Source organism: Chaetomium tenue (genome assembly GCF_020726465.1).
Source record: "Chaetomium tenue strain MPI-SDFR-AT-0079 chromosome Unknown F5144scaffold_3, whole genome shotgun sequence".
NCBI lineage: Eukaryota > Fungi > Ascomycota > Sordariomycetes > Sordariales > Chaetomiaceae > Chaetomium > Chaetomium tenue.
The window spans coordinates 2,309,615-2,336,084 of record NW_027117331.1 but is presented as its reverse complement, the minus strand read 5'-3'; the positions used below and the strand labels follow the sequence as shown (position 1 = coordinate 2,336,084).

Below are 26,470 nucleotides of genomic sequence, written 5' to 3'. Positions count from 1 at the left end.
TTTGATCGCCAATGTTTGTGAACAAGGACCCTGCATGGGGCTGGTGAAGAGCAAGGTTGAGAGACAGGCATCCCGAATCTAAACCCCGACCCTCGCCAACCTCGGCATCATCTTACCTGGTTGGATTTAAGGCTGCCGTACTTCGTATTGCATCTTTTTTTGTTTGGTCTATCGTGGGCTTTACCTACGACCCATTTCGTTGGCGATGTTTTCTTCAACGACATCTTATATCTTAGAGGGGAGGACAGATTCCCCGCCCGTCGCGGCCATGCCCCCCTCACAGTATCCGACGCCTCCGGCCGAGGAGGGCGATTCCCCGCAATTGGATGCTTCGGAGGAAGAAGAACTGGATGTTGACCAGGACGATGCCCAATCGTTCCTCCAACCGGCAATCAGCCCTTTGGCAACCCTTCTCACTTCACCCAAGACTCCGACGGCCGATAAAGTCGCCGCTTTCGAGCGGCAATCTGGAGGAATCTTCGCGATGCTGGAGAGTGATGAGCCGAACCAAGACCGGCAGACGGTGCCAGTACCCGGCGGCATGCCCAAGGCGTCTGATAGTTCAACCGAAAACCAGTCCCCAATGGTACTTCCGGCGCCGTGGCAAGCTGGGCCGAAGCAGTTCATGGTTTCTGAACACGGCCGGTTTCGATCATCCATGGCCGCGGCATTCCAGACACAATCGAGACAGCATCGCTCTCAGTCAGCCGGAGAGAGTGCACTAAAAAGGCTCTCAAAGGCCCTACCATCCATCTCGATCCCCTCTGGCCTCATCCCAAACATTCCGACACCCACATTCTTCTCCTCCAACGCGAGCTCACCACAGAAAGACACGCACACATCGCAATCCCAGAGGTCGACGGAGCTTTTATCCCCTCTCACTCCCTTTCCGGGCCTTGTCGCTCCACATGCGAGCCCGGTCCGGCCGGATTCGGCAAGACCTCGCACCCTACGACACACGACTTCGGACGACTCGCTTCTCTACCACACCCTATCCCGAGTATCTTCGCTCGGGGACGACGAACGCTTTGTTCATGTCCGCGAGCAAGTGAATGTGCGAATCAAGGCCATCAAGGACAGCTTTGATGGCCCATCCTTCAAGTTACCCCAGATGCCGAGTAGGTTGTCCGTTGTATGTGCACCTCCATGGTTACATGGACTGACCAGGCCAGGTTTGCTTAACACGCCGCTGAAGAAGTCGGCAACTGATCCCACGCCAGGCGTTCACTCGTCGGGTTCCGCGCAGCATGGCCAACGTGTCAGCCAAGACCCTCTGGACGCGGTGCTCGAGACTTTGACCGGGGACATTGTGGTCATGGGCGGGTACAGGGGTTCGATTTTGCGGTCAGCGAAGGCGCCGCACAGGCGGTTGTGGGTGCCGGTCAAGGTCCAGTTGGGGGTCCGAAAGGTCAACTTAGAGGTTGGACTGGATCCTGAGGACGAAGAGAACATGGAGAAGAGCATCATTGCCGACGGGATGCTCAAGAATGTTGGCCCGGTCGACATCTCGAAGCGGCTTTTTAAGAAGTTGAGGGAGTGCGAGAACGCTCGCACCGGAAAGCTCAGGGTGCACGACTATGGCTATGACTGGAGGCTCAGCCCCCATTTGTTGTCGCGGAAGCTGGTCCAGTTCCTCGAAAAGCTGCCCTCGAACCAACCGGGTGTTTCGAAAGAACAACGCGGTGCCCTTGTTATTGCGCACAGTCTCGGCGGCGTCATTACACGGCATGCGGTGAACCAGCGGCCTGAGCTCTTCTCGGGTGTCTTGTACGCCGGCGTGCCGCAGCGGTGCATCAACATCCTCGGGCCACTCCGCAACGGCGATGCCGTCTTGCTAAACGAGAAGATCCTGACTGCGCAAGTCCACTTCTCCCTACGAACATCATTCATCTTCCTTCCAGAGGACGGCTTCGCCTTCGTCGACAAGGTCACCAAGGAAGAATACAACATCGACTTCTACAACGTCGACGACTGGATCAAATACCGCATCTGCCCGTCCGTCTCGGAACCCGCGCTCCCCGCGCTCTCCCGGAGCAGCACCTTTGGCTCACTCCTCAGCCTATCCGACTCCCTCCCCAGCCTACCCCTCCGCAGCCGCAGCAGCACCCAAAGCAAGAAAAACCACCCAGGCTCAGAACTCCGAGACGCCATCTTCAAAGACCGCACCCTCGCCCCGCAACTCAACAGCTCCTCCGCCGCCGACACCACCACCAACACCACCACCACCACAACCGACTCACCACCCGACACACCCCCCTCCGCCACCCGCGCCCGCAACATCGCCTACCTCACGCGCACCCTCGCCGAGACCAAGCGCTTCCGCGCCGAGCTCGCGCACAACGCCACCCTCCAAGAAGCCAACGCCTACCCGCCGCTGGCGCTCATCTACGCCAAGGACATCCCCACCACCTACGCCGCGGGCGTGGCCGGGCGCGAGGGCATTGCCTGCGCCAACGCGTACGACGATTTGCTGTTTGCGAGTGGGGATGGCGTGGTGCTGGCAAGGGAGGCCATGATGCCCGAGGGGTATGAGGTGGTGCGTGGGGGGCGCGTGTGTACGGATCGGGGGCATATTACGATGTTGGGGGATTTGGCCGGGGTGGGGAGGGGGTTGGCGGCGTTGGTTAGGGGGAGGGGGAAGGGGATTGGTTTGGGGGGGAAGGCGTGATTACCTACCGAGGGACGGAGGGGATAGTCCGAGTGATGGGATGGGGAGGGTTGGTGTTTCAGGGTGGTGCATGAGCGGGTGAGGTGATAAGGTGGAGGTGGAGGCAGAGGGCTGGGTTGTGGTCGGGTGTTTTTCTTTTGGTACTGGCGTAGGAGGGTTCGGTGTCTTTTGTTGATACCCGTCATGGAGTGGAAAATGACTATAGAAACATCGTAGACTTGACATCTAGACACCTAGAATAGAGACAAGATTTGCCTTCCATCGTACCCGGGTTAGGGTTGTTGCTGTGTACTTCGTCACTTTCTCCCACCTCCCCAGCTTCTTTTCTCAACCTCCAGCCAAACCCAACAATGTGTTCATCCAATCCAACTGAAGAAGACATGTTCTGCTAACCTTAGCACGCGAAGTAACAACCCATCGGAAGCGCTCTCTCCCGTTCCAGGAAAAGCCGACCTCGCCTCGTTGCCGCCGCGAACGCATCAACGAGAATGCACCTCGATATTGCCCATGCATCAACCTCACGAAGCGAAGTCCTCAAAAAATCCCCCATCGACAACAATAACCTCCCACAGATTACACAACCCCTAATTTAGGCCCCATCAAATTAGTTAACCCACCCACGCGACACCGGCCGCCTTCTCGCGGGCCACACCACGCGGGATTCCACCCACGCCGGGCGCTTAAACCACCCGCCAGCGAGCCAATGGCCGCGCGGCGGACGGTTGTTGGGTGCGGCCAGCCAATCTCGGCGCGCCTCACTGGCGCTTCGGCGCCCGGCACACATTCTGCACATCGCCTGGGCAGGGGGGAGATCTGGCTGGGCATTTTGGGGGGTTGCGGGGTGTGGTTGGCTGGCTGGGTGATGGCGGGGTGATGCTGTCTTGAGTCTGCCGCTTCCAAAATGGCCCGCCCCCCCGCTCTGCTGGTAGTGTATCTTCTATTTGGCGCCCGCTACATAGCTTGTGCTACTGTGGGTGACGGGGTCGCTTCTAAGGCTAGCTGAGATGCGGGTCTATTTCTGGGCCTGGGACTGCCAGGCACAGCACGGCACTGGCCGGAGGCCCGTCACGGTGGGTGGCAGTCGCGCGATGAGGTGCAGCAGCCGTTTCTGTTGACGACATGCTCGGGCATGGGGCCTGGGGCGAGCTAACCGCCCGCCTGTTCTTGGGGCCCCGTTCTTATTTGACGGTGCTGTGTGTGCGTGTGTGCAGGAAAGTGCTAGTTGGGGGATAGTCGGGGAGAGTGAGAGTGGATGGGTGGTGAGTGGCTGGGGTATTAGTATCGTGAGATCTGCCCGTCGGGTCCCTGCGTTCCTGCTGCTGCAGTCAGTGGCTTTGCTGTCCGTTCTATTTCTCTTCTGCTGTTCTTCTCTACGGGTTCTGTTCTGTGGGTCTCCTTCTGACCGTTTCGTGTTGCACTACTTCTCGTCTTCGTCTCGAGTCTTGATACCCCCTTTCTCCTTGCCCGAGCAGTGCTCGTCGTCAACACCAGAAAAAAACATTATAAAAAGATGGAGAAGAGCAGCCGTTCCCAGGGGTCGGCATCCTCTTTTGAGGCCGAATCCCAAGATCTCCACCTCCAATCCAAGATGCGTACCGTCCGCATGGTCGACAGTGCCCGCGCAGGCGTCACGGTGCTAGCGCTTCTGATGGGCCTGACGGTCCTCGGCGTTGCAGGCAACACGCTGCGTGTGTACGAGAGCACGCACGTTGCGCACGAGTTCAACCTGCCCCTCTGGCCGGACCACTTCAACCTCCGCCCGACCGTGTCGCTCGTCATCGGCAGCGTCATCGTCTTGGTGGCCAACCTCATCGCTGTCTGCTTCAGCCACGTGGGCGTTGTAAGTCACCACCATTCCCTACCTATCTACATCAGCACACACCTCCAAACTAACACACCCCTTTCCCCCAGCTCCGCGCCAAATCAACACTCCACACCACCGCGACCATCATCGCGCCCATGCTCGGCCTGACAGGCGCACTCATCGCCGTCATCTTCTACTACGCCGTCGACGCCTCCGAGGTGGCCGACACCTTCATCTCGTGGACGTGCCGCTGGAAGGACATCCCCATGTCGCAGGCGCCGCACTGGGACACCCTCTGCCAGCAGGGCCACGCGGGCCTGTACCTGGCCATCCTGCTGATCCCCGTCGAGGTGGCGGCCCTGGCCCTGGCCGCGTTCCAGCTGAAGGTGGAGAGGTACACGGATCGGTACCTGGGTGCGAGGAAGACCCCGGTGTTGGGTTAAGTGGGGGATGTGAGAGCTGAAAGTGAAAGGGGTATGGGGGGGTGCGGGAGGTTGGCTGGGGGGCTGGGCCGGGATTGCCTGTGGCATCCGTGTCGGAAATGGGAGGACGGTTTATTGGTTTTCGGTGGCGGGGTTTTTGATCTTGTTTTACGGTTTTTTGGTCCGGGAAAGGATGCAAGGCCGGTTGGTTTTATGTACTTGTAATAACTAGTTCATCATGTGTGATATGACACCATTTGCATCCCATTATCACAAGAATACCCACTATGTGAAACTTGAACGAGTCTCTTACACTGTGCTACCCATAAGAGTGAGTCCCGTTTAACACACGATGCGGTATCTTAGCAAATTAGAGTCATGAACCATATTTGTCTGCCCGGGCTCGTCGCCCCGAAAGCAAACGGCCCACGGAGAGTGTTACGTGCGTGAAACTCGGAGAGGCAAACTGCATACCCTATACTCGGCTTCCTGCAGTCTGCTATATCAACCCGCTGCTACCCTTTAACTAGCATAACCCGGGAACAAATTCCCGTAATAGTTCGGCCACTCGCAATTGCTTGTCTCTTCCCGTCGAGAGGTGCTTATCTCGTTCGGCACAGCTTCCCGGGTATCAGCGGGACCCCCAATGGTACCAAACGATATCCATAAGACCTATCACCGGCAAAACCTGCAGTATGCATGCGGGCTAATCTTCTCGTAAACGACCGCGGCAGCCCGCTCAGGACGGCTGACAGAGAACGCATGTTCGGAATCTTAGCATTCTTCCCTTGGTCCACCGCAAGCACTCCGCTCGGCACCGCTGAGTTGATGTGATTGACATGCTGCGGGGACCCGACGGTGTGCCTTGTCATTTTTTGATAGCTCACTTAATAGCGTTGACGGATAGACGATGCGTCACTCAAAATCTGGGTGAGGGCTGCCGATACCCGTGTGCAACAAGCCACCATCCATGGCACCCACCTTATCACAGACAAGCGACTGCATTTGCAACATCCCAATCCCTCCTTCTCGCTAGACACGGACGAATGGGTGTCTCTTGCTGGAAGCATGGCGACCACTCCGGCACCCTCGTGCTCTCCGTCCCCGTTTCTCCGAGCTCTGTTATCCCCGGGGTGCGCCTCCAAGGGGGCACGCCACACACTCCCCCTTCCACAGGAGGCAGTTCTCTAATAGGAATCTATCCCCACCGCAGACTATCATATACCTTCCGCGCGTCCTACCACCAAAGGGCCGCAACCCATCGCAGATCGGACAGTCGGCGACATCACCGTCAACGAAGCGTTTCCCGCTACACCATTTGACGCCAAGCCACGATGAGTCGAGCACCGCACCCTCGAGCGAGCAAGCCTCCTCCTCAATCCCCAAAACAGCTCGCGATTTCAGAGCAAAAGGTCAAGGTACCAGTATTGCAGCCACCACCGCCCCTTGTTGAGGGGAACCACCTCATGCGGCACATCGACCGGGCTCCGCCAGGCGACATGGCTCGCAGGAGCAGGACACCACAGCCGAGAGAAGACCTCACCAGACACAAAAGCAAACGCAACTTCTTCGAAGACGCCTTCTCCGACAACCCACCCAGCCTAGCCCGGGAGCGCGTCCACGGCGACGCCATCGTCCTAGCCGAGGTCAAGACCAACGTAATCGTACGCCCCCCTCCCCTCCCCTTAACCACCCATCCCCATACCCCAACACTCACTCACAACCATCCATTCCCCATCCCAACCAGGTCCGCGACGAATTCACCTTCATTACCGAACTGGCCTACCACCTCTCCACACGCTACCAACGCCCCGTCTCCTCCGTCGTCGTCACGCTGCGCCACGGCGCGTGCATGTTCTGGGGCGGCTCCTTCGACGCGGCCTACGTCATGTCGGTGGCCGCGCTGCCGTCCCAGCTGCAGCCGACCACCAACCGGCGCAATGCGGCGCTCATCCAAAGGCACATGGAGGAGACGCTTGGGGTGCGACCCGCGAGGGGGGTGCTGAGGTTCGTGCCTGTTGCGGAGGAGGGTTGGGTCTGTGGGGGGAGGACGGTCGCGGGGGAGGTGGAGGCGTTGGAGAGGGGGGAGGTGGGGGTTGGTGGTGGTGGTGAGGGTGGTGAGTTAGCTGCGGGGGTGGGGGATGATGAGGTGCCGAGCAAGGGGGATACTAAAGCTGGTGGTGGGAGAAGGGAGAGAAGGATGTTGAGCGTCAGGGTAAGGCTGAGGTTCCTACTATGTCCTTCTATTTCTCCCATGCTCGCTTGGTGCGAACCAGAAACTGACGGGATATCTTACCCAGCAGTCCATCGCCGCCCTTCGACCTGCATCAACCACCGCCGGGTTGCCCACGCCAGAATTAACGCCACCAGGTAGCGGCGACGAGGGTTCATCACGGATGCCGGAAGCACGCCCCAAGAAGGAGCAGGGAAGTGAAGCAGGTGCTGCTCCTCACTCTCCGCAGAGAAAAGCGGCGCAAAGGAAGAAGAGCTTCGTGGCTACCATTTTTGGCCGGTCCGGCAGCAAGCCTTCATATGATCCATCTCTGCCGGCGATTTCAGATGAGGCGTAGATTACCATCCACGTCTCGTTCGCATCATGTGGAATTTTGGTATTGATGAGAAAACAGGTGATGGTAAAGGAAGGAAGAGAAAGCCATCACCAAAATGCCAAATGCCAAGAAATTACCATTGGCTTCTCGCTTGCCGTGCGTTAGGTAATCGGGCAGGGGCTCACACGCTGAAAGGACCCCGCCACGCCACGCCCGCCTCGGTGAGGCTCACCTGAACTTTCCCCCCATAATGGTCTGAACTTTACCCCGAGACAACTGCCCTGCACTCCCTCGCGTGGCCCTTGGCAGTTTTCATACTTCACTTCATATCAACACCGGTAGACCCAGAATTGCCACCCTTTGCAAAGCATTGAATCGATGATACACGGGTCGAGGTGCACGGGGATCTTTTTTATTTGCGGATAACACTCGGTACCACTCGCTCTCAACGACTTCCTTACCTACCCAGTTAAGCCTTAACACGCTGTGTTATCACCATCTGCCCACTGCCCACTGAGCACTGAGAGCCGGGGGAAGCATCAAACACCTAGCCCGCAACCAAAGCCTGTGCTCGATCTATCCTCTTCTCCATCCCCGCTCAGTTTTCGATTTGCTCGTCGGGCGGTCATTTTTATTCGATTGGTAAGTTAACAAATTCACCCCAGTCTCAACCTCAGCGATCTTGCTGCCTGATGCTTTCCCTCATCTCATCTCATTTCCCATTCCATCAACTCTTGGTCGGCGGATTCTTCCACAGCTCAACCTACCCTAAATAAAGTCTCACTCTCATTCGCCCAGGTTTCAGGCTTTTCCAACCAAGCCATCTCAGGCCCCTGCCCTGGCCACGCTTTACGACCTGGCCCGGTCCTAGAACTAGCTAGCTAGACCAAGGGGGGCTTGCTTGTTTGGCTTGTTTGGCTTGTTTGACGCCAGTCTCTCCTGGTCCGAAGAGCCCGCTTCCGGCCGTTAAGACCGTTGGCTCGGGTGGTCTGAGAGCTTGCGCCGACAGGCTATCGCCGCCGTTTCACAAACAAAAATGGAGGTAAGCAAACTCACGAACGAATTGGGCTTGCATTGGGAGTCGACTTTTCTCTGCTTGTTGTTGTTTTTGCCTTTGCCTTTGCCTTCGTCCGCCGTTTGCTTTTGGCCACGAGAAACCACAAAATCATCTCCATCCCTGCAAGCGCAACATCACAGTTCCAAGAACCGGACACATGACCGGCCGAGGTTTAGAAATCCCCCTTGGTCGGGCCGCAATCTCTACTGTGTGGTTCCCGGCGCACTGGTCGGGTTGACCTGGAAAACCCACGCCGACGCTCTGGCCAGGTATCATCAGGTCGGGCAAGTGTCACGCCAGTTCCTCCCCCTAGGCAGCGACAACTCGTGATGCGCGACAGATCGAAGGACAGGGCGGACGACGGCTTGAGCGCCCCAAACTTTTGTGGGTGCGCCTGACTCATTATGACCTTGGTTGGTCGTGCTGAGCCGCTGCCAATTCCTCGTTGCAATTCGCCGTCCCACGATAGGACGGGGATCCGCCCTCTCCGTGCCTGTTTCTCATGGTATATAGCCGTCGCCCCCCTTGCCGCAAGTCTCTACTCCTGTCCTGCCAACTCCCGGTTCCACTCGTCTCCGACTGGTCGGACGAGCAAGTGAAGGAGGAACCTGTGGAGGAGAAACGGAGATGGCCGCTGCCGATGCTGATGGCCTAGCCCGACGACGGTGAACCAAGTGCTCGCGTGTCTTGGGTCGGCCGTGACGAGGTCCTCCTCTCTCCTCGCACAAGCAAGCGCCTGCGCCGACCCGCGAGGTCTCTCATCGTTGTTTTGTCTCGAGCCTGCGCAGGTTCCCTTCCGTGCCGGCGGGCTCAGACACCCGGCGACCAATACGCGCGAATTCCCCCTCGAACTACAAACGAAAGGGGCCCGAGACCAATGAGCTGGACGCGCGCCCCGAGTCTACAAAAGCAGCCAGTGACCGAGGCCGAGCCATTCCCGCATATCTCGAGCACCCAGAGAGCTGGACAAGGCCGTCGCCGCGACTGACCGAGGGGGGACTTGTTTGCTCCATCATGTCTTCTGCTTCTGCCGAGGAGGACGGCGACGTCTCTGCTGACACCAGCAGCGGGCCCTTCCGTCCTCGCCCCGTCCGATATATCAGTCCAGCAGCGCTAAATCTCCACCGTGTGTACGAACAGAACCGTCAACGATTACAAAAAAAGGATGGCGCCAAGGTGCCCGACGCGACAACGCCCCAAACCAAAGGGAGGCCGAGGCTCTTGTTGATGGGTCAACGAAGGTGAGAGAGGGTGCTCGCCCAGGACTACCCAACACCCTTGTCATGGCTAACATCATGGTAGGAGTGGGAAGTCGTCCATTTCGAGCGTGGTCTTCCACAAGCTTCCTCCTACGGAGACGTTGTTTCTAGAATCCACGGCACGGATCCAAAAGGATAGTCTGAGGTGCGTTCGCCCTCAAGCCTTACCACAACGCCAGTGCTGACATGCCCAGCTCCTTCATGGAGTTCCAGGTCTGGGACTTCCCCGGGCAGATCGATATTTTCGACAACCCCAACTTCACCTTCGATATGGACGCCATATTCGGCGAGATCGGGGCCTTAATATGGGTCATCGACGCCCAGGACGACTACCTCGAGGCCGTCGCCCGGCTGAACGCCACCATCCTCCACCTGCACCGCAGCTACCCGCACATCAACATTGAAGTCTTTATCCACAAGGTCGACGGCCTAAGCGACGACTACCGGCTCGACATCCAGCGCGACGTGACCATCCGCATCCAGGACGAGCTGTCTGACCAGGGCGTCGAGAACGCGCCCGTCAACTTCCACCTCACGTCCATCTACAACCACAGCATCTTCGAAGCCTTTAGCAAAGTCATCCAGAAGCTGATCCCGCGCCTCGGCCAGCTCGAGGCCATGCTCACCAACCTCTGCCGCACCTGCCGCTTCGAGAAGGCCTACCTGTTCGACGTCAACACCAAGATCTACATCGCCACCGACAACACCCCGGAGGACATGGCCAGCTACGAGATCTGCTCCGACTACGTCGACGTCATCATCGACTTTACCGAAGTCTATGGTTCGTGGCCCCGCTCCGAGCAGTGGCGCGAGCGCCTCGAGGGCGAGCCCTGGGCCCAGCCCCTCGACGACCAGGTCGCCTGCGAGTGGGCCGAGAGCGGCATGGTGCTTGCTGAGGCCCGCCGCCCCATCATGCTGCGCGAGGTCGACCGCTTTTTGGCCTTGGTCGCGATCATGAAGGAGGGCTCGTATGAGAAGATGCCGCAGATCAACATGAATGTGGATGTGGTTGTTAAGGGGCTGACGGAGTTCTTTGAGATCACGAAGCCGAAGGAGATTGTGGGCGGCGCGCCGGGGTTGGCGAGTCCTGGTTTGGCTTAGGGGGTGTTGGGAAGGGTGGTGAAAAGGTGTTGGAGGGGGTTTGTCGGGAATGGGTGAGGTGGTGTTGGCTTGAAATGTGTTGGGGAGGTCAGGGTTGTGCGTGCCGTGGATAGGTATATAAATAGTACATTCGAAAAGCGGTCCCGGTAGGCATATTTATCGACTCCCTGTTCAGTATGTCGTCTTCCCGACTCTACTTTTAGCCCGTTACCTCGCCTTCCAAACTCAGTATTTGCGGTCACATGTACATACCCTTATTTGTGATTGGTGGTGTATGGGATTTGTCACTACCCCTTTCCTCACTTGCCCTCCTGGCTTTTGTGAGAAAGACACTCAGTGTTTGGAATTGCTACCGCCCTTCGCCGGTAGGGTGGTCAGTTGGCTACCTCTTAACAACCTCATCGGCAGATACAGAAGATACTAAGACTCACCAAGGGGTCATAGGGTGCAAGTTTTCACCATCCCAAACAGTCAACGCAAAATGCTGTCCGATAACTTCGTATACAGCTTTGAATAGGCAGGCCATGGCCGTTTTCCTCTATGCTTGTCCGATCATAAGTCATCAATCCTCATAGTAACACCACAAAGCAATACAAATTGTCCCCAAATAACAGAAGAAGCGATCTAGAACACCCAGCAACCGTAAAACACCACTCCCACCAGCACCTCTGCCAACAACCGCCAAACTCAACCCCTCCGCGTGCTCCGAGAGCGCATCACATACCCGCTCGCCGGCGGCGCCCAGTACTCATAGTCATCAGAGCCCGCCGTCCTGCCCCTCGTCGTCTCGCTGCTAACATAGCGCGAATACTCAACAGGGCTCGGATTCCACGACCGCCGGCGATAATCCACATCGTCCGGCCCTACATCCCTCACAGACGACACCGAACTCGACCTCGGCCGCCCTCCACCCGACTGGCTCCCCCTTCGCGACCTCGTCGTCACCGTCGACGCACCACTCCTCGAATCCGACCTCCTCGACACCGGCGGCGGCGCCCGATCGGGAATATACTGCCTGACCGCATTCCTAAAAAACTCCACCGGCACCCCCATCACCACCGCATCCGACATCGCCCTGTTCATCCGATCCACATACTCATCCCTCGGATCCCCCGGCTGCACAAACGCCTCACTCAAATACACCAACACCCCGGGCTGCAACCTCGGCGCCTGCTCCGCCAACCGACTCGGCCTCTCCACCCCCAAAATCGCCGTCCGCCTCCTCGCCCCCGCCACCGTGGCCGCCGCACCCCCCGCCTGCACCATCCCGGGCACGCGCAACTGCAGCGCCGGCGCGGCCTCATACAGCACCACCGGCAGGGCGGCCTTGGCATACGCGCCGGTGCGCACGCCCTCGCTGCGGTCGAGGCGGCGCTCGTCGTCGGCGCTGCCGAGCTCGTAGACGAGGCCGTGCACGGAGCGCCCCGCGCAGGGGATCACGTTGGCCACGCCGCGCTGGTTGATCTGCCATTTGTAGTCGGGGAGGACGGCGCGCCCGATGAAGTAGCTGGAGGGGCAGCGGGTCGCCATTTGTTCGAGCCAGAGGTTGCTGCCGTAGGCGAAGTAGAGGCGGCCGCCGGGGGGAGGGGCCGCGTGGCGGGAGTGGCTGAACATGGTTGGTTTGGGGTGGTGGGTGGTGAGTGGTGAGGGGGTTGGTGATGTTGAGGAGTGGGGTGTGAGAGGGGGGTTGGTGGTTCACTGGTTTTTGTCGATGTCGAGGTTGGAGTTTTCGTTGTAACTTGTGGGTGTAGTGTAGCTCGACAAGCAACTAAAGACCAAGATTTGGTTTAGTTTAGGGCGGGGGTGGCTTGGGGTGGTGGGAGTGAGATCCTGTAGATTGAAATGGGGAATGATGGAGAAATCGCATGCAATGTTGTCCGAGGATAACCAACACACAAAACCAACCTGGAACCCCTCTCCCGAGGCCTGTTCCACGCTAGGGCTGAGGAACAGACGGCCCCGTCAGCAGACAGTTGGCTCCATCATTGCTGCAGGCGTGCGGCGCTGCTCACGTTTGTGGTTACAAACACGGCAGGGTAGTCAAAATATACTTGAAGCCCGAACATAGTATAGGAAAAAACGACGAAAAATAAAATAAAATAAGGGACGACGACAGAGAAACACCGCTAGAGTGTCGACGAAGTTTACGGCACAGATCTAAAACAGGTGGGATTTGGTTTGTCCAACTTCCGAGCTGGTTTGCATAATCGACGTTACATCGCAGATCGGAGGTCACCCATCTTGCAGTTCCGTGATGGTAAAGGAAATTATTGGCCAAAAGTTCGCTGTGAGCTCAGATGCAGAACGAGGGACGGGCTAAGGAAAGTGATGGTACTAGTATAGGGCCGATAGGTGGACGGGCCCAATGGTTAACGTGAAGAGCCGCAGGCAACGGAGTAATAACCTTAATTTCATTCTATGTATTAACACTTTCTCCCCAATGGGGTCAAAACGGTTAGGCAATCAAAACGGGCAAGATGTGAAAGGATTGTTTGGGCCAACCATTTTTAAGATGAGTAGCAAACGATAAGATACAGCCATGTCTAATCAATATATCTGGTGGTCGGCGGGTATCCTACAAATAAGAACAACTTGGAAATAACTTCTCCAATTGTAGCGATCGACTAGTATCTGCAGTGAAACATGAATATATAGAATCTAAAAACTGGAAATGATTTGTATATTGAATGTTGTCGGCCTGATTTGACTTAGTTGCTGGTGCAAGCCCCGACTTTACTCTGTCAGGGTCTCGTTGAAACGTTCATGGTTTACGGGGAGGTGATGTTGCATGTCCATCTCAGCGGCCGCCATCCTTACTTCCGCGTACAGAATCTCTGTAGAGGGGAGGCGGCGGCGGCCATCAGGGCTCGGATCATACAGCTCGTTCTAATGTAGTGTTAGCCTCGCTAAAAAATAACCTGAAAATCAAAAGTAGTTGAGGACACGGAACTTACCTGCTGGAGCATGGCGTGGATGAACGACACGGCAAAGGCCATCCACCGCTTGGTGCGGAGCTCGCCCCTGAGGGACCGCCCGCCTCGGAACTCGATCGCGCCCGAGCCCCCCGGGAGCACGCCGTCAAAGTTCCACAAGACATGCCGACTGCTCTGCATGATGTTGCGCAGCTCCTCTTCACCCCCGGCGCTGTCGACGAGCCGCGCCACGGCGCCAGGATCACCCTTCACGCGGTAGAGGTAGTCGGAGGACTGGGTGTTGGGCTTGCAGAAGGTGCTCTCCCTGCGAGCGGGCAGGAGCAGCTCGATGACAAAGGACTCGTACACCACGACGGCATAAGCGATGGTCTTGAGCTGGGGGAGGGTGAAGCGCTCGACGCGGCTCCGGGCGACGTGCACGTGGCTGCCGCACAGGTCGGAGCGCTCCGGCATGTGGAAGACGGCGCGCAGGGCCGACCAGAAGGTGTCGATCTCGGCACCCCAGTCGGCCCGGGTGTCGAGGGTGGGTGAAACGGCCTCGATGGGGACTGGTGACGGGGAGGGAAAACGCGGTCGCGCTGGTCAGTGACAGGAGCGGGCATGACACAAATACCCGGGCTTACTCATACTCGTATCAAGAGGGACACCAAGCGAGCCGTTTCGGGTAATCCACCATCCGTTGTCGCCATCTGGGCGCCGAGAGTTGCTGTCGTCGGCGGCATTTGCCTCTAGACCCCTATTCCGGAGCGCTGCTGCTAGTTTTCCGTGGTACAGCGCATGCTTCTCGTGGAGCGGCGGCCTGACCTTGTGCGGTTCTGCGCGAGCCTCAATGTCGACAGCGAAGGTGTAACACGGCGCAGCTACCAACGGGTGCGCCATTGCGTGTGGCCAGTCAGCAGCCGGTGTATTGATTAATAGAAGGGTTATGATGCGCGCGGCCTCGGCTCGCCCTTCTGGTTTTGTAATAGTGTGTGGACTGCGGACTGCGTCGTTTGATAAACTGCCCGATGACGTTGCACTTGGTGGCCCGCTTGCTGTGCTCCCGGACGGAGTAGACGAGAATTTTACTCTTTTCGCTTTTTGTTGCTCAATGTGTGGTGACTCGAAACAGGAAGGAACTGCTTAGTAGCAGAATGCGGGGTTGCAATTGCTTGGGTTCGGTTAGGGGGTATGGGGGCTGTTTGAGGCCGCGCCGCACCTACCTAATCCGAGGTCGCTCGGGCAGGCCTCGATTACGGATTACATGGTGGCTTCTACCTGGACCTGTATGTTGCCAAATAATGGTACCAGGCAATTGTAGGTAAATTAAGGTTCGGGTATGATAGACGGTAGGCCTTTCGGTAGTCCCTCCGGTAGGTTAAATCGTATAAGTTCGACGCCACCCGACTAACCCTATCACGCTGCACTTCGACCGACCTCGTATACTGTCGGACAGCTAGGCTTGCAGTCGACCGACCTAGAATCTATTCAATATCCGTTCAGTTTTTGAATTCTCAATCTTCTCCACTTCTGAGTCCTAGGACTTCTGACAGCACATATCGACCCAAGTTTACCGACACCGCCATATCATCTTGTTTCTTTTTTTTTCTTCTTTTTTTTTCCCCTCCCTCCCCCTAGTCTCGGACCCTCGGTGCGCCTTCGTCTTTGACTCGCAAATTCGCAAGCCGCACCGATAAATATGTCAGGCAATGGCAGAGGTGGTGCCGTGAGGCGCAGGCCACGCGCCGAAGATTCCAACCAGGTTGCGCTGTACTTCACCTATGGCAGCAACCTCCATATCGGCCAGATGGCCGACCGTTGTCCCCAGAGTAAATTTATAGGCAAAGGCACCTTGCTTGGATTCCGCTGGCAGATCAATTCACGAGGCGTGGCCAACATCGTCGAAACCGGCTCCAATCATGATAAGGTGAGGGGTCTGGTCTTTGAGGTAACCCGCGCCGACGTGAGAATCCTAGATCGCTACGAAGGAGTCAGGTCGGGCGCCTACAGTCGGGAGACCTTGGACGTCTACGTCACACCCAACGACATCCTCGCCCGCAAGCCGAGCGTCGACCTTGCTGCAAGGCTCGAAACCTACTATCAGGGAGCGCCCCGGCGTGGCGGTCTGGCCGGCAACGACACCATAGACAGGGTGAAGCTCCCTACATTGGTCTACATCAGCTTCGAGCACAACCAGGACGGCACCATCCGCGACGAGTACATTGCGCGCATGGCAAATGCCATGGCCGATGCGAAGGTGCTCGGCGTCGATTCCAAGTATATCAGGGAGGTCATGGCTCCGCCGTGTCAACCCCCGAGCGAGCAGCCCGGCGCCTCTCAGCCCCCACCAACGGTGAGTGAGGCTCCAGCACGCCCACCCGGCAGAACCCCCGCAGCCCCCGCAACCCCCGCAACCCCCCAAACCGAAGGATCGCATCACGCCGGTGGCGTAGGAGGTGTTCTTAGACGTCTTGGGCTTACACGTCCCCGGGAACAGCGACGCCCCGCCGAAAGACCTCCTGCTGTCGTCGAGAGACCCCCTAATGGTGGCGGGCTCAATGCCCCCGGGAGACTCGTCCAACGCCGCTCTAGGGCGAACCTCGTCACAGTCGAACCGAGCGCCCGACGAGTCCCCGCCGAACAAGCGCGAACTCGAATCGAACGAGAGCGCCGCGGAGAAGAAGTGGCCCTGCCAGAGCGCCCCCGCCGGAGACAGCAGGACGGGGACGGCGAGAGCGGGCGCGAAAACGACGGACCGTCCGACACTGCCACGCCCAAACGGACGGCAACCAAGGCGACGGCGACGGCGACGGCGACTGCCGACGGCGGCGATCGTAACGGAGCGACGGCAACTGCGAACGGATCTGGGGTCGCACCCAAGCGGGCAGCGGCCAAGAATGGGAACGGCACCGGCACGGGGGCCACAACAAACGGCGAGAGTGCTACCACGACGCCAACGGCCAACCCATCCGCGACCGCGACGACCAAGCGCACGGTGACTAAAAACGAGGGCGGCGGCCCTGCCAAGGCGACAACCAACGGCGAGGGTAGCACGACGACACCCGCAAACGCATCTGGGGGCCCGACTAAGCGGGCGACAACCAAAACTGATAACGGGGCTACTCCGAGAGCCACGACCAGCAACGAGAGCGCCACCGCGACGGCAACGACCAACGGGGCTGCGACCGCACCCAAGAAGAAGGCGGCGACTACTAAGTCTACCGACGACGCTACGACGACGGCCACTACGGCGACGGCCACCACGGCTACAGCCACCACAGCTACGGCCAACACGGCCACCAACGGGACGGCCACCGCCACCACCAAAACGAAAGCGTCAACCAAGAACGAGGCGGGCACCGGTGAAAAGCCGGCGGCAACCGGAGCGGCGGCCACCACCAAGACGAAGGCGACCAAAGCCGAGACTACAGCCGCCCAGTCTTAAGTTCGGAGTCGTGAGTGGCAAGAAGGCGGGATGTGTGGTTCATGGACAAGCTGGCCTTGATTCATTCGGGGAAATACCTGGGCCCGGCAGTCTCCGGGCAGCCACATTGACGGCGGGATTCCGTCAGTGGGTTGTGCGTAGGGCTGTGGGCGGGCCACGGCAGGGGGGTTGTGGCGTATTATATACTTTTCTGGCTTTGAGCTTATAGATTGTATTTGGAGTGATAGGCGAATATAAGTCAGAAAAGTGATATGAGGATGGGACGGGGAGGTTCTTTGTGATACAGTCAGGACATGATGATACGCCATCGTTTGCACCGCCCATAAAGCCCCGTCATTAGATGCAGAAGGCCTTATTAAAAACGCCTCGCATATGTTTGAATTTTGAATTTACGACATGCTTGACAACAACCGGGCACGATCTATGAGGGATGTATCTGGTACAAGTCGCTGCCAGGGGGAATCCAAGGGTTAGGGTACATATTCAGCAATACTTCAAGTCTGCCTTGCCTCGCCCCTTTCTTACTCCCCGACATGCTGCAAGGCAACAGCCGCGAACTCCGGTCCCCATTCCCATCTTTCCTGCGTACCCCAGCCAATGCCCCGTGTCTCTTTTCAACCAACTCCCTTCTGTAGGGAGGAGGCGCAAGAAAACAGCCCAACATAACACCCCGAGTGGCTCATCCCGCATCATGCATGCTTAATCAATTCAAACAACCAAGACAAAACCAAAACCAATAGTCAAGAACTCAAGAGTGATCAGCGGCACAGGTAATCAACTCCAGTCTCGTACAGCACGGTAAGCCAAACCCCAGCCAACCGACCGAATACGGCAAATCAAAGTCACCAATACCAAGACAGCCCATACACGATAAAGCTTACATCCAGCGCAAACAGTACCTACCTACCTAAAGTATCAAACCATACAACCCCCCTCCCTCGGTCTCGCCAACCCCCGGCCACACCCGACCCAGCCGCTCGGATGCTGGGGGTGGTGGAACCTGTGAGCCTGTGAGCCTGTGAGCCGGGACGTCGGAACAGGCCGATCTCACCAGGACCGGGACATGGGGAGAAAGAGAAGAAAAAACAGGGAACGGCCATGCCCGGCCAGCCAGACATTGCGGCACAGCCAGCCCAGCCGCCCAGCCCGGTCCCAGCCCGGTTTACCGAATCCAGGGTCCAGGGTCCAGTTTCCGGGCGGCCGGGAAACGGAGGGGGGACGCGTATCATGTAAGACATTGAATGAGACATGCGAAGTAGATAGGGGGCATCCATTTTCTGAGGGAGGGGGTTTGGGCTGCTGTGATGTGTGTGTTGTGTTTACGACTTCAGTGTTCGGGGTCGTCTGTCTTTGGCACGTCGACCGAGCTGTCCTCTCTGGTCAGGGTACATACTACTACTGTATCATCTTGTAAGTAGTAATGAACCAGGTATGTAGATGTTATATTTTATTTGCTCGGCGCTACTACTCTAAAGTCCCAGCTGGGCAAGTATCATGAGAAGTCTTCCTTCGGAGATATCCCAACCGCGGTCGACCGCGGTACTACCACAGAGTTTTCACATCACGGTGCCACAAGAGGAGAAAAGGAAGAAACGTTGCATCCATTTTGTCCCGCTCCCACTTCCGCAAGCAGACGATAGAGTTACACCGCGGCTAAATTCGCGCCGCTGTAACCCTTCCGAGACATAAGTCGTCAACCCCCGTTACCCAACGGAGGACCAGTCACATGCACAACTCACATCGCGGCACAACAAGACGACTCGTTTTTTTTTTTTTTGTTGCATTAGGTACTATATGCTTGAGAGTAGAGTAGAGCAACTTAAACTACCTGGCTATACTCAACAAACGACGAGATGAGCGTGTTTGCGTGCAGTAAGTAATCCAGCCGCCATCCAGGGCGGAATACTTTCCAGCATCTCATGCCGGCTGGACCGTACAACGTAAGCATGTCTCTGGTAGGAAACGGAGCGCTGCTCCTTGACCCCAGAAGAACAAGCCACTGTCGCAGGCCCAACCGGCTTCGCCTTCCTTGCATCCCGGCGCCATCACGCGGTACGCTGCGTGAGCAGGTCTTGCATGAGACGATGGAATGAAAGCCGGCACGCGGTGAGATGAACCGCATTCGCCCATCCAACCCAACCCAAAGTTCCCGACCACACGTCCTCCCCGAGCCAAATCGACGCCAGCCATCCAAGATACCCGGAAAACCTTGACCTGAACTGCGAAGCAAGTAACACAGATTCCCGAATCACATCGTACCCAATCCGATCCCGTCTAGCAGGTAAAGTCGAGTCCCGTGTGTTCGAGTCGTGTCTTGTCGCAACAGTAATCCCGTTCCGAGTTCCGAGTGGCCGTCGTCGATTGCTAGGGGGGGAAAGTGACTGTCGAGAAGTCCGGGCGGGCGTATGAGCAAACAGGCAACCAGTTGCCTGCGACGCCCAGTGGCTGTTCCCCATCCTGCTCCCAACTCCCCTCTGCCTCCAAGCCAGGGCCCGGCGGAAGCAGCACCTTGTTCTTGTCGACAACTAGTGTCTGCCCCGATGGTGATATCCCAGCTATGCGTCCACGGGGCTAGATGTATGTTTCGAACTGGCCTTGTACCGAAGAGTATCCGTCCATCGCGTCATCGAGACCCAGTCCCGGTGAGTCGTGCCGCATCTCTTCGTCGCGAATTATCCCAACGCCCAATCTGCGTTTCGCGTCCGATTCGTCGAGTGTCGTCCAACGTCGAGTTGGAGGGACAGGCCCGCTTTCATCCGAAAGTCGTCGCAATTAGGTCGAGGTTGTGTCGGTCGTCAAGGCCGTGAACATTATCCGTAAGACGAAAAACAAGGTGAAAGGGAAAAGAAAGGAGTGGACGCGATGTGTCTCCGAGACCATACGCGAGGGGTATAATTATAACCAGCCGCCTGAGCCTTGTTCCCAAAGGGGTCCAACCAAGAAAATGGGGTGAAAAGGGAAAAACAGAAGGGGGTGTCTCTTGTCTCGGTCTCCGCCGAGGTTGGGGTTGCATTGCTGCATCTCTTTCTTAAGCCAAAAACCATAACTGCCTGTATCTCAACCTTCCATGCTGTAAATGCAATCAAATATCCGCCCCAGGATCCGGCCATGATGAGGTTGGGAAGAAAAAAGAAAAGCTGTGACCGAGCTAGCGGTAGTAGCAGTGGTATCCCAAAGTCAAAGGAAATATAAAGAAAAATGACGCTCGCTCGCTCGCTCGCTACCCCTTTGCCATATAAGGAAACCGACCAGAGATGCTTCGAGAAGGGTATGCGAGTTGTTTTTGAATCGCTCCAGCCCATGCAAAGTGAGGAAATGCCGAGATGCCTCTAATTGAGGCGAGTGTGACGGGGATCGCCACCATCGCGCTGTCTGCCAGCTTGGCGGCCCACGGGTGTCTTCGCGCCCGGCCGCGCTGTTGCTGGGGCGCTTAGGGTGATGTCGTCGCGGCCGGGTAGCTTGTTTCGTAGACCGGGGGCGGTGATTGTCACATGGTCGCAGCGTATTCCTGGTAGCGGGTATCCCAGCCGCCGAACGAGTTGTAACCCACGGTGATGCCACACTGAGGCGCAAGCATGCTTGGGAGCGGGAGCTGCGGGATAGGTGCGGTAACGAGGGGTGCGCTGTAGTACATGCCGGCGGTCGAATATGGTTGGCTGAAGGCTGGCGGGGGCGACGGCAGTTGCACCTCACTCATCGCCATGGGTACCCAGATCGATCCAGTCGAATCGGCCGAAGTTGACGTAACGCCGGGGCTCGACGGCAGGATCTTCCAGGACTCGACCGGGGCGGGCATCGTGGCTGGTGGTGAAGGCTGGGACCAGATAGCCGCGCCGGCAGGCGAGCTAGGCAGGAGCGGTGGCTGGCGGACGACGTCCACGATCCTCGGCGGCGGCGGCAGCAGCGGCTTGAAGAGACCCATGATGCTGTTCTTGACTTCCTCGCTCCTCCCTCCGAGCAGCTCTCCGGCACCATCCTCCTCTAGCCCCTCGAGCGCCGACACGTGGGTCCTGTAGACGAACTTGTTGATGGCCTGGACGAAATTCTCATGCAGCTTCTTGCACTGCTGCTCCTTCTCGGACCAGTCGTAGGTGTTGGCTTTGGCGTCGACGCAGTGGATGTCCTTGTGGTACTCGATGAGCGACTCGATCGTCTCGGGTGTCAGCTTGTAAGCAACCTCGTTCCTCAGCACCATATCGACGTGCACGATGTAGGCCTCAAGGTGGTTGAGCTCGTAGTTGAGGACGGCCTCGATCAGCGGGTTGGGGTCCCTCCTGAGCTCCGCATCAGGTGCCTTGGGTAGCAGTAGAGAGGCCAGGTTCCAGATGGCGTTCGGGGACGATAGTGTCTCGGTGAGGCATCGCTGGTGTTGCGGTACGCTGTTGAGCGGACGCTTAATCTTGTTGATGCGCTTCAGAGTCTGTGTCAACCACGGCTCGACCTTGGAGCCAAGCACGACGTTCACCGAGGAGGCGCGAGGCGCAAAGGCGGCGGCCGAGGCCGGTAATAGCTGGGGTGGCATGGTGACGAGCGGATATGTGGAGCAAGCAAGGGATGCAGAGCACAACGAGAAAACCTAACGAGGCAACCGGTGACCGGGTCGACAAGGAAGAGAGGGCGGCGGAGCGCTTGGGGAAGAAGTAGCAACGGGCCGGAAGACGAATAGTAAATAAGAACCAAGGTGAGATAAGGTGACGGAGCCGGGTAGTCCCAAGGTGGGGAATTAGCGTGCACACCAGCAACCGCAAATGGGAAGAAGAGAATGGGCTGGGCGATGAGCCTCGTGAGGAAGAGGAAGGGGAGGAAAGGGAGGGTGAGAAGCTCGTATTATTAGAGAAAGTGCGAGGGTGGTGGGGGTGTTATAGTAACACGGCTCGAAGTCCCGAACTCGGGAGTTACTTGCGTTATCCAGGCAGGGCAGGGCAGGGCAGGGTGTGTGTGTACCGTACCTTCCTGCTCCTCTCTTGAAGAGGGTCCTGCAGGTCGATGGTACGACGACTTGCTAAAGGGTCCGCTCGGTGGGCGGATGGCCATACAGGTGCTGAGGGCGGGAAGGAGGGACCCGCTTGCAGTGCCTCGACAGTGCCTGCAGCGCTCTTTCCTCTTTGCTCTTGGCCTGCAGGAAAGGGGAAGCCGCTTCCTCGGAGGAGGCGTGAGGCAGGGACAACCACTGGTGCATGGCATCTCGCCAAACGTGAAATTTTACATTGGATGAACCCGCCTTGCCATGGAAAGCCTGGACAGCTCGGGTTTTCGCGGCCTGGGGACCAGTACTGCATCTGCGTCTGCGTCTGCATCCGCGTGCGCTTGCCGCAGCTCGGGAGATTCCCGTGTCAGCAGCCCTCTTTCGACCCCGGGGTTGTCTTTTCCCTCGGGACAGTAGCCAATGGTAAACGGGAATACTTGTTTCGTTCCCTGTCATGGTTTCTGATCCCTCTACTTCTGCTGGGTAAGGGGTACATACGTTCGGCCCCAACCGTGCTTCGATCATAAGCCCTACGGACTTCCCCCTTGACTGCGCGTCGCATGTCGCCGCCGGTATCGAGGTGAGTTGTGCAAGGCAACGTCGTGTATCTGGAACCTTTTGGAGGCTGTGCAGCGACTTGCAGATGCAGTGCGCATTGCTCAGTGACAAAACCCGACGGTCACCCACCAAGCGAATGGGCTGGCCCATCGGTCGCAGCGAACGGAGCTGAAAGATGCAGGTGGTCAGTGCAGCGCCACCGATCCCGTCTTGGTTAACGATTCAGTACGTACCGCTCTGCCAAGACAGGCAGCCAACCCCGCCTGAGCTCGCCCCACCGCGCCCCGATCAGCAGCCGTCGGGAGTTTGCGATGACCAACTTCCAGGATTTGTTGCCGGCTTTCCACTGGCGTGTTGGAACTTGAAAGGGGTCAAATTAAGCTGCACCCTCGACAGGACCGTAACGAATCGTGAGAGCATGCCTTCTCGTGACTCGCTTCAAACGACCCAGGAGGCGTATGACGCGTCCGAACAGCTGAGGAGCGAATCGTGGAGTGAATAGCAGGACCAACAGGACTGTTGCAGGAGGAGCTCCTGCGCCGCGAAAGAGGAGTCATTTCCTCTTCACGGAATGCCGCCACCGCCCAGCATCTCCTCCATTCGTTTATCCGGAACCCACAAGCGAATTTCTACACGAAGGGCCAGCCCATCCACCGGGAAACCCATTCTACATGCAAAGTGATGCCATCCAGAGCTTGATGAATGAGGTTGAGCGCGTATGCAGCCTCCGGTTCCCCGTTTCATGGCATTTGTGCGAGTTGTGATATGGATAGATTGACCCGCGTAGCGCTCGCGCAGTTTAATCTATTCTGCTTCCCGGATGGTCTCCGCGAGCGGCCGCGAGAGATATGGCGAGACCGGAGCTGTGGAGCGCCACCGCTTGATATAGGTGACCCCCAATATCATGCGTAGTTGACATTGCACAAGGTGTTCCCACAGGCGAGTTGCTTGATGGTGGGGACTGGTCCTGCACCACACTCGCCTCGAGCCGCGCAGGCACTTTGACTCGAAGTGGTCTCAACCATCCCGGGCCATACGTTGATGGTTGTCGTGGATGCAACTGTTTGAGCTCCTGCACGCTGCCATAAGCGTTCGAGAAGAATTCCAAGTCGGTTTCGACGGCGTAAAACACTCATGCGGGGAGGGCTTCGATTCGCTCCCAGGAGATTGAGTCAAGCCATCAATCATGCCCGCAAGATTGCCCATGCCGGCCATGGGCCTGGAGCGGCCTCGAGGCAGATCGAAAGACGGAGTGAATGTAAACGACACGGGTAAACAATCCCCTCACTACCAAAAGCGTACTGCTGCATGTCGATTGTCAGATCTCAGACTCCAGCAGTCGGCTGCGGCTAAGAAACGCCATCGATTGCCCCAACTTGAAACGTAACAAGCGCGCGGAGAGGGTGTCCTCCTTTCTCGACCCGTCCACTTGGGTGGCTGACTAGCAGCGCTCATCGCTTGACTGGACTTGCCAGACTCGCTCCCACCCCCCCTCCGCCACAGCTCTGCGTCTGGAATCTCGAAAACACGTCCGAATGCGGCAAGCCGTGGGGTAACGAGTGTGTGAGAGTCGTGGGCCAGAGGCTTGATCTGCAAAGATGGGCTGGTCTCGAAGAGGGGCGTGGCCCCCGGAGTGGTTCCAGAAAGGAAGGACAAGAGACAACCTTTCCAACGGCGCAACAATGCTGCATGGAGAACCAGGAGGGGTCGAAGAGTCGCCAGCCAACGCCAGGCTCTGGTCATGGATGAGTCGACCGTCGTCTCGTGCTAGCGCGGAAGGTGAGCAGAAGGTGTGCAAGTTCAGATCCCTGCTTTTGAGCCTCATTGGCTGTCAGGCTGACGCCCACCCGGCCTCCATCTTGGAGAAGGACCGAGGTCGCGGTCGCTGATTGGGTCGAAGGGTCTAAAACTTGGGACTGTGAGATGCCGTTCTTGGGCGCCGAGAGATAGGCCTAGAACGGAAGAGGTGCCATTGTTCCCGTTGCTCGCAAGTCGTGGAATTGAAGGCGACTCGGCGCTGATGTTGCCGCTACCGCTGCTGCAATGCAGTCAATGCCAATCCCGGCGACCGAATCCATTCTAGGTTATCAATTTCCGACGAGAAACATGAGTTTGCTGTTTATAGCATCGTGATGATGATCGGTTTACCAGTATTTGTGCGCTTGATGGTGTCGTTGTTGATGGAGAGAGAAGGTTGTTTCCCAATTTAGGTAGGGTAGGAAATGAATCGGCAAGCTAATGCTTTCCAGTGATAACTAACCCTAACCCGTGGCGCAAAAAGCACAGTGACTGCCTTCCAAGCAGGGCAACGCCGTTCTCTCGCATCAATCTGACTTTCTAAACCTCATCTTGGGGCTTCTGCAAGTCCCTACACGGCCATCGAATTCTACAAAACACGCTCTGCATGCCTCTCTGGCAGGTGACATAACTAAAAAGTGGAAGTACCGCCGTGTACTGTGTAAGGCCCGCTTCCAAATCGGGCGTTTTGTGGCTTGCGTGGCTTGCGTGTCTTCACTGTTTCCCCGCCAAGCCTGTTGCTGATCAGCCAAGGGTGCCAGGCGAGATGAGGCGACACCCGTCGCTTGCCGCTCACTCAGCTCGGTTCGGGGAAACAAAAGTCGACCCCATGATATTGACTGATTGACAAACGCCCCCCCTGGTCACTTGACCTTCGGATAACTATCCCTCCTGGGAAGGGAAGATCCCGTGATGCAAAAGTCCAATTGTAAGACGCGGAGTGTCAAAAACCAAGGTCTTTGCGACCTCCTTGTTCGACCGCGTCCGCCCCCCCTCCTCATTCGAGAGAACAACCATGGGACGCCATCTCGCGAGACTCGACGCGTGCCCCGGTTCCCCGCGACGTCCCGTCATCTCCGATTTGAAACTCACTGATAGGGGCATGGGGGCCGAGGGGCTTTTGGTTGAGGTTATGCAGCCAGTCAAGTGATGCCTCAAGGGCAGCTCATCATCATCTTGAGATTCGACGACGTCGCAGCTGACTCAAGCCCGAGCAGGCCGCTTTCCACGCCCTTGTGTCGATTGGGCCGGTATTCTGCTCCAGCCCGAATGCGAAGGAACCTCCGACGTCGTCGCATCACGATCCGCCAAACCGATGAGGGGAAGAGGGTGGACAAGCGGGAGGGTATCAATCGAGCCGGAATCCTCATCGAGATAACCTTACCCCTGTCGCCCTTCAGCAAATGCCATTCGCGATGGTGACGGGAGTTGCATTTCCGCCGTAGCCGGATTGCCCTCTGAAAAGTCGGTCAAAAACCCAAACCCGCTCTGATCCACCGCCCGATGCGCCCAAGCGACATATTCCTCAACCTGCAAGTGGAGGAAGAAAAGGATGACTCTTTTGCGGTGTCGGTCACCGCCAGTTACCAATGGAGCGGGTCGGCTGTTCGGAGCTGCCCCGATAGCCCGAGTGGTGGTTGACGTCACTGCCAGGGCTCAACCCTCTGCCTGCATACTACGGGCACTACTGAGATACTTCATACCCATGAAGCAACCAAGCGGAGCTGAAACCTGCAGCAGTTGGGAGGGGAAAAAAAGGTGCAGGAATCGAACAACAAGCATTCCTCGCCTCGCTCTCCCCTGCATTTGCACTTTTGCGACGTTGCATGCGCAGGTTCAAGACAAGACGGGGAAAAGGCTCAAAGGGCAGCCCGATCGGCAGGCAAGCCGAGGTGAGGCGGTTTGAATGTGGAGGCGGCCGGGCAGGCGGGG

At 57.5% G+C, this 26,470-nt stretch overlaps 11 protein-coding genes across 11 annotated transcripts; 6 read left to right on the top strand and 5 right to left on the bottom strand.

The window, feature by feature from the left end:
- Window positions 1-268: 268 nt before the first annotated feature.
- On the top strand, window positions 269-2,944 carry F5144DRAFT_546613 (uncharacterized protein; the record flags this gene model as incomplete). Its single annotated transcript, XM_066787418.1, has 3 exons — window positions 269-1,118; window positions 1,173-2,536; window positions 2,906-2,944. The coding sequence occupies 3 exons, from the start codon at window positions 269-271 to the stop codon at window positions 2,942-2,944; spliced, it is 2,253 nt and encodes a 750-aa protein (XP_066644806.1).
- An 892-nt stretch (window positions 2,945-3,836) lies between these two features.
- On the top strand, window positions 3,837-5,182 carry F5144DRAFT_182778 (uncharacterized protein). Its single transcript, XM_066782744.1, has 2 exons — window positions 3,837-4,508; window positions 4,580-5,182. Exons 1-2 carry the CDS (start codon window positions 4,179-4,181, stop codon window positions 4,913-4,915), a joined length of 666 nt encoding a protein of 221 aa, XP_066644805.1. The 5' UTR covers window positions 3,837-4,178; the 3' UTR covers window positions 4,916-5,182.
- Window positions 5,183-5,997: 815 nt separating this feature from the next.
- Window positions 5,998-7,818, top strand: F5144DRAFT_182634 (Tautomerase/MIF superfamily). The gene is made up of 3 exons (XM_066782741.1): window positions 5,998-6,558; window positions 6,642-7,109; window positions 7,195-7,818. The coding sequence occupies exons 1-3, from the start codon at window positions 6,229-6,231 to the stop codon at window positions 7,462-7,464; spliced, it is 1,068 nt and encodes a 355-aa protein (XP_066644804.1). The 5' UTR covers window positions 5,998-6,228; the 3' UTR covers window positions 7,465-7,818.
- A 244-nt stretch (window positions 7,819-8,062) lies between these two features.
- F5144DRAFT_182701 (uncharacterized protein) lies at window positions 8,063-8,874 on the top strand. The gene is made up of 2 exons (XM_066782743.1): window positions 8,063-8,085; window positions 8,249-8,874. The coding sequence occupies exon 2, from the start codon at window positions 8,480-8,482 to the stop codon at window positions 8,828-8,830; it is 351 nt and encodes a 116-aa protein (XP_066644803.1). The 5' UTR covers window positions 8,063-8,085; window positions 8,249-8,479; the 3' UTR covers window positions 8,831-8,874.
- A 298-nt stretch (window positions 8,875-9,172) lies between these two features.
- On the top strand, window positions 9,173-10,981 carry F5144DRAFT_182554 (Gtr1/RagA G protein conserved region-domain-containing protein). The gene is made up of 3 exons (XM_066782740.1): window positions 9,173-9,741; window positions 9,803-9,904; window positions 9,954-10,981. Exons 1-3 carry the CDS (start codon window positions 9,515-9,517, stop codon window positions 10,858-10,860), a joined length of 1,236 nt encoding a protein of 411 aa, XP_066644802.1. The 5' UTR covers window positions 9,173-9,514; the 3' UTR covers window positions 10,861-10,981.
- Window positions 10,982-11,491: 510 nt separating this feature from the next.
- F5144DRAFT_182640 (uncharacterized protein) lies at window positions 11,492-12,615 on the bottom strand. The gene has a single exon (XM_066782742.1). It carries the CDS (start codon window positions 12,472-12,474, stop codon window positions 11,548-11,550), a length of 927 nt encoding a protein of 308 aa, XP_066644801.1. The 5' UTR covers window positions 12,475-12,615; the 3' UTR covers window positions 11,492-11,547.
- A 739-nt stretch (window positions 12,616-13,354) lies between these two features.
- F5144DRAFT_567733 (uncharacterized protein) lies at window positions 13,355-14,917 on the bottom strand. Its single transcript, XM_066788609.1, has 3 exons — window positions 14,423-14,917; window positions 13,815-14,341; window positions 13,355-13,746 (listed from the first exon to the last, which is right to left on the bottom strand). The coding sequence occupies exons 1-3, from the start codon at window positions 14,670-14,672 to the stop codon at window positions 13,594-13,596; spliced, it is 930 nt and encodes a 309-aa protein (XP_066644800.1). The 5' UTR covers window positions 14,673-14,917; the 3' UTR covers window positions 13,355-13,593.
- Window positions 14,918-15,249: 332 nt separating this feature from the next.
- F5144DRAFT_182538 (uncharacterized protein) lies at window positions 15,250-17,279 on the top strand. The gene is made up of 2 exons (XM_066782739.1): window positions 15,250-16,125; window positions 16,270-17,279. Exons 1-2 carry the CDS (start codon window positions 15,472-15,474, stop codon window positions 17,215-17,217), a joined length of 1,602 nt encoding a protein of 533 aa, XP_066644799.1. The 5' UTR covers window positions 15,250-15,471; the 3' UTR covers window positions 17,218-17,279.
- A 3,332-nt stretch (window positions 17,280-20,611) lies between these two features.
- F5144DRAFT_182313 (uncharacterized protein) lies at window positions 20,612-21,979 on the bottom strand. The gene has a single exon (XM_066782736.1). It carries the CDS (start codon window positions 21,737-21,739, stop codon window positions 20,705-20,707), a length of 1,035 nt encoding a protein of 344 aa, XP_066644798.1. The 5' UTR covers window positions 21,740-21,979; the 3' UTR covers window positions 20,612-20,704.
- Window positions 21,980-23,198, bottom strand: F5144DRAFT_182403 (uncharacterized protein). The gene is made up of 2 exons (XM_066782738.1): window positions 23,164-23,198; window positions 21,980-23,101 (listed from the first exon to the last, which is right to left on the bottom strand). Exon 2 carries the CDS (start codon window positions 22,889-22,891, stop codon window positions 22,220-22,222), a length of 672 nt encoding a protein of 223 aa, XP_066644797.1. The 5' UTR covers window positions 22,892-23,101; window positions 23,164-23,198; the 3' UTR covers window positions 21,980-22,219.
- Window positions 23,199-23,840: 642 nt separating this feature from the next.
- F5144DRAFT_182310 (uncharacterized protein) lies at window positions 23,841-24,683 on the bottom strand. The gene is made up of 2 exons (XM_066782735.1): window positions 24,594-24,683; window positions 23,841-24,531 (listed from the first exon to the last, which is right to left on the bottom strand). The coding sequence occupies exon 2, from the start codon at window positions 24,482-24,484 to the stop codon at window positions 24,029-24,031; it is 456 nt and encodes a 151-aa protein (XP_066644796.1). The 5' UTR covers window positions 24,485-24,531; window positions 24,594-24,683; the 3' UTR covers window positions 23,841-24,028.
- Between the last annotated feature and the right edge of the window lie 1,787 nt (window positions 24,684-26,470).

What these genes read in the sequence shown, in the direction of transcription:
- F5144DRAFT_182778 (XM_066782744.1), top strand. Translation starts at nt 4,179, where the DNA reads ATGGAGAAGAGCAGCCGTTCCCAGGGGTCGGCATCCTCTTTTGAGGCC. An exon ending in GCTTCAGCCACGTGGGCGTT is followed by an intron (nt 4,509 to 4,579) that starts GTAAGTCACCAC and finishes CCTTTCCCCCAG; the next exon opens with CTCCGCGCCAAATCAACACT.
- F5144DRAFT_182634 (XM_066782741.1), top strand. Translation starts at nt 6,229, where the DNA reads ATGAGTCGAGCACCGCACCCTCGAGCGAGCAAGCCTCCTCCTCAATCC. An exon ending in AGGTCAAGACCAACGTAATC is followed by an intron (nt 6,559 to 6,641) that starts GTACGCCCCCCT and finishes CATCCCAACCAG; the next exon opens with GTCCGCGACGAATTCACCTT. An exon ending in GAAGGATGTTGAGCGTCAGG is followed by an intron (nt 7,110 to 7,194) that starts GTAAGGCTGAGG and finishes TATCTTACCCAG; the next exon opens with CAGTCCATCGCCGCCCTTCG.
- F5144DRAFT_182701 (XM_066782743.1), top strand. Translation starts at nt 8,480, where the DNA reads ATGGAGGTAAGCAAACTCACGAACGAATTGGGCTTGCATTGGGAGTCG.
- F5144DRAFT_182554 (XM_066782740.1), top strand. Translation starts at nt 9,515, where the DNA reads ATGTCTTCTGCTTCTGCCGAGGAGGACGGCGACGTCTCTGCTGACACC. An exon ending in TTGTTGATGGGTCAACGAAG is followed by an intron (nt 9,742 to 9,802) that starts GTGAGAGAGGGT and finishes ACATCATGGTAG; the next exon opens with GAGTGGGAAGTCGTCCATTT. An exon ending in ATCCAAAAGGATAGTCTGAG is followed by an intron (nt 9,905 to 9,953) that starts GTGCGTTCGCCC and finishes TGACATGCCCAG; the next exon opens with CTCCTTCATGGAGTTCCAGG.
- F5144DRAFT_182640 (XM_066782742.1), bottom strand. Translation starts at nt 12,474, where the DNA reads ATGTTCAGCCACTCCCGCCACGCGGCCCCTCCCCCCGGCGGCCGCCTC.
- F5144DRAFT_567733 (XM_066788609.1), bottom strand. Translation starts at nt 14,672, where the DNA reads ATGGCGCACCCGTTGGTAGCTGCGCCGTGTTACACCTTCGCTGTCGAC. An exon ending in TGGTGTCCCTCTTGATACGA is followed by an intron (nt 14,342 to 14,422) that starts GTATGAGTAAGC and finishes CCCCGTCACCAG; the next exon opens with TCCCCATCGAGGCCGTTTCA. An exon ending in TCCACGCCATGCTCCAGCAG is followed by an intron (nt 13,747 to 13,814) that starts GTAAGTTCCGTG and finishes ACACTACATTAG; the next exon opens with AACGAGCTGTATGATCCGAG.
- F5144DRAFT_182538 (XM_066782739.1), top strand. Translation starts at nt 15,472, where the DNA reads ATGTCAGGCAATGGCAGAGGTGGTGCCGTGAGGCGCAGGCCACGCGCC. An exon ending in CCTCTCAGCCCCCACCAACG is followed by an intron (nt 16,126 to 16,269) that starts GTGAGTGAGGCT and finishes CCCCGGGAACAG; the next exon opens with CGACGCCCCGCCGAAAGACC.
- F5144DRAFT_182313 (XM_066782736.1), bottom strand. Translation starts at nt 21,739, where the DNA reads ATGCCACCCCAGCTATTACCGGCCTCGGCCGCCGCCTTTGCGCCTCGC.
- F5144DRAFT_182403 (XM_066782738.1), bottom strand. Translation starts at nt 22,891, where the DNA reads ATGGGCCAGCCCATTCGCTTGGTGGGTGACCGTCGGGTTTTGTCACTG.
- F5144DRAFT_182310 (XM_066782735.1), bottom strand. Translation starts at nt 24,484, where the DNA reads ATGACCAGAGCCTGGCGTTGGCTGGCGACTCTTCGACCCCTCCTGGTT.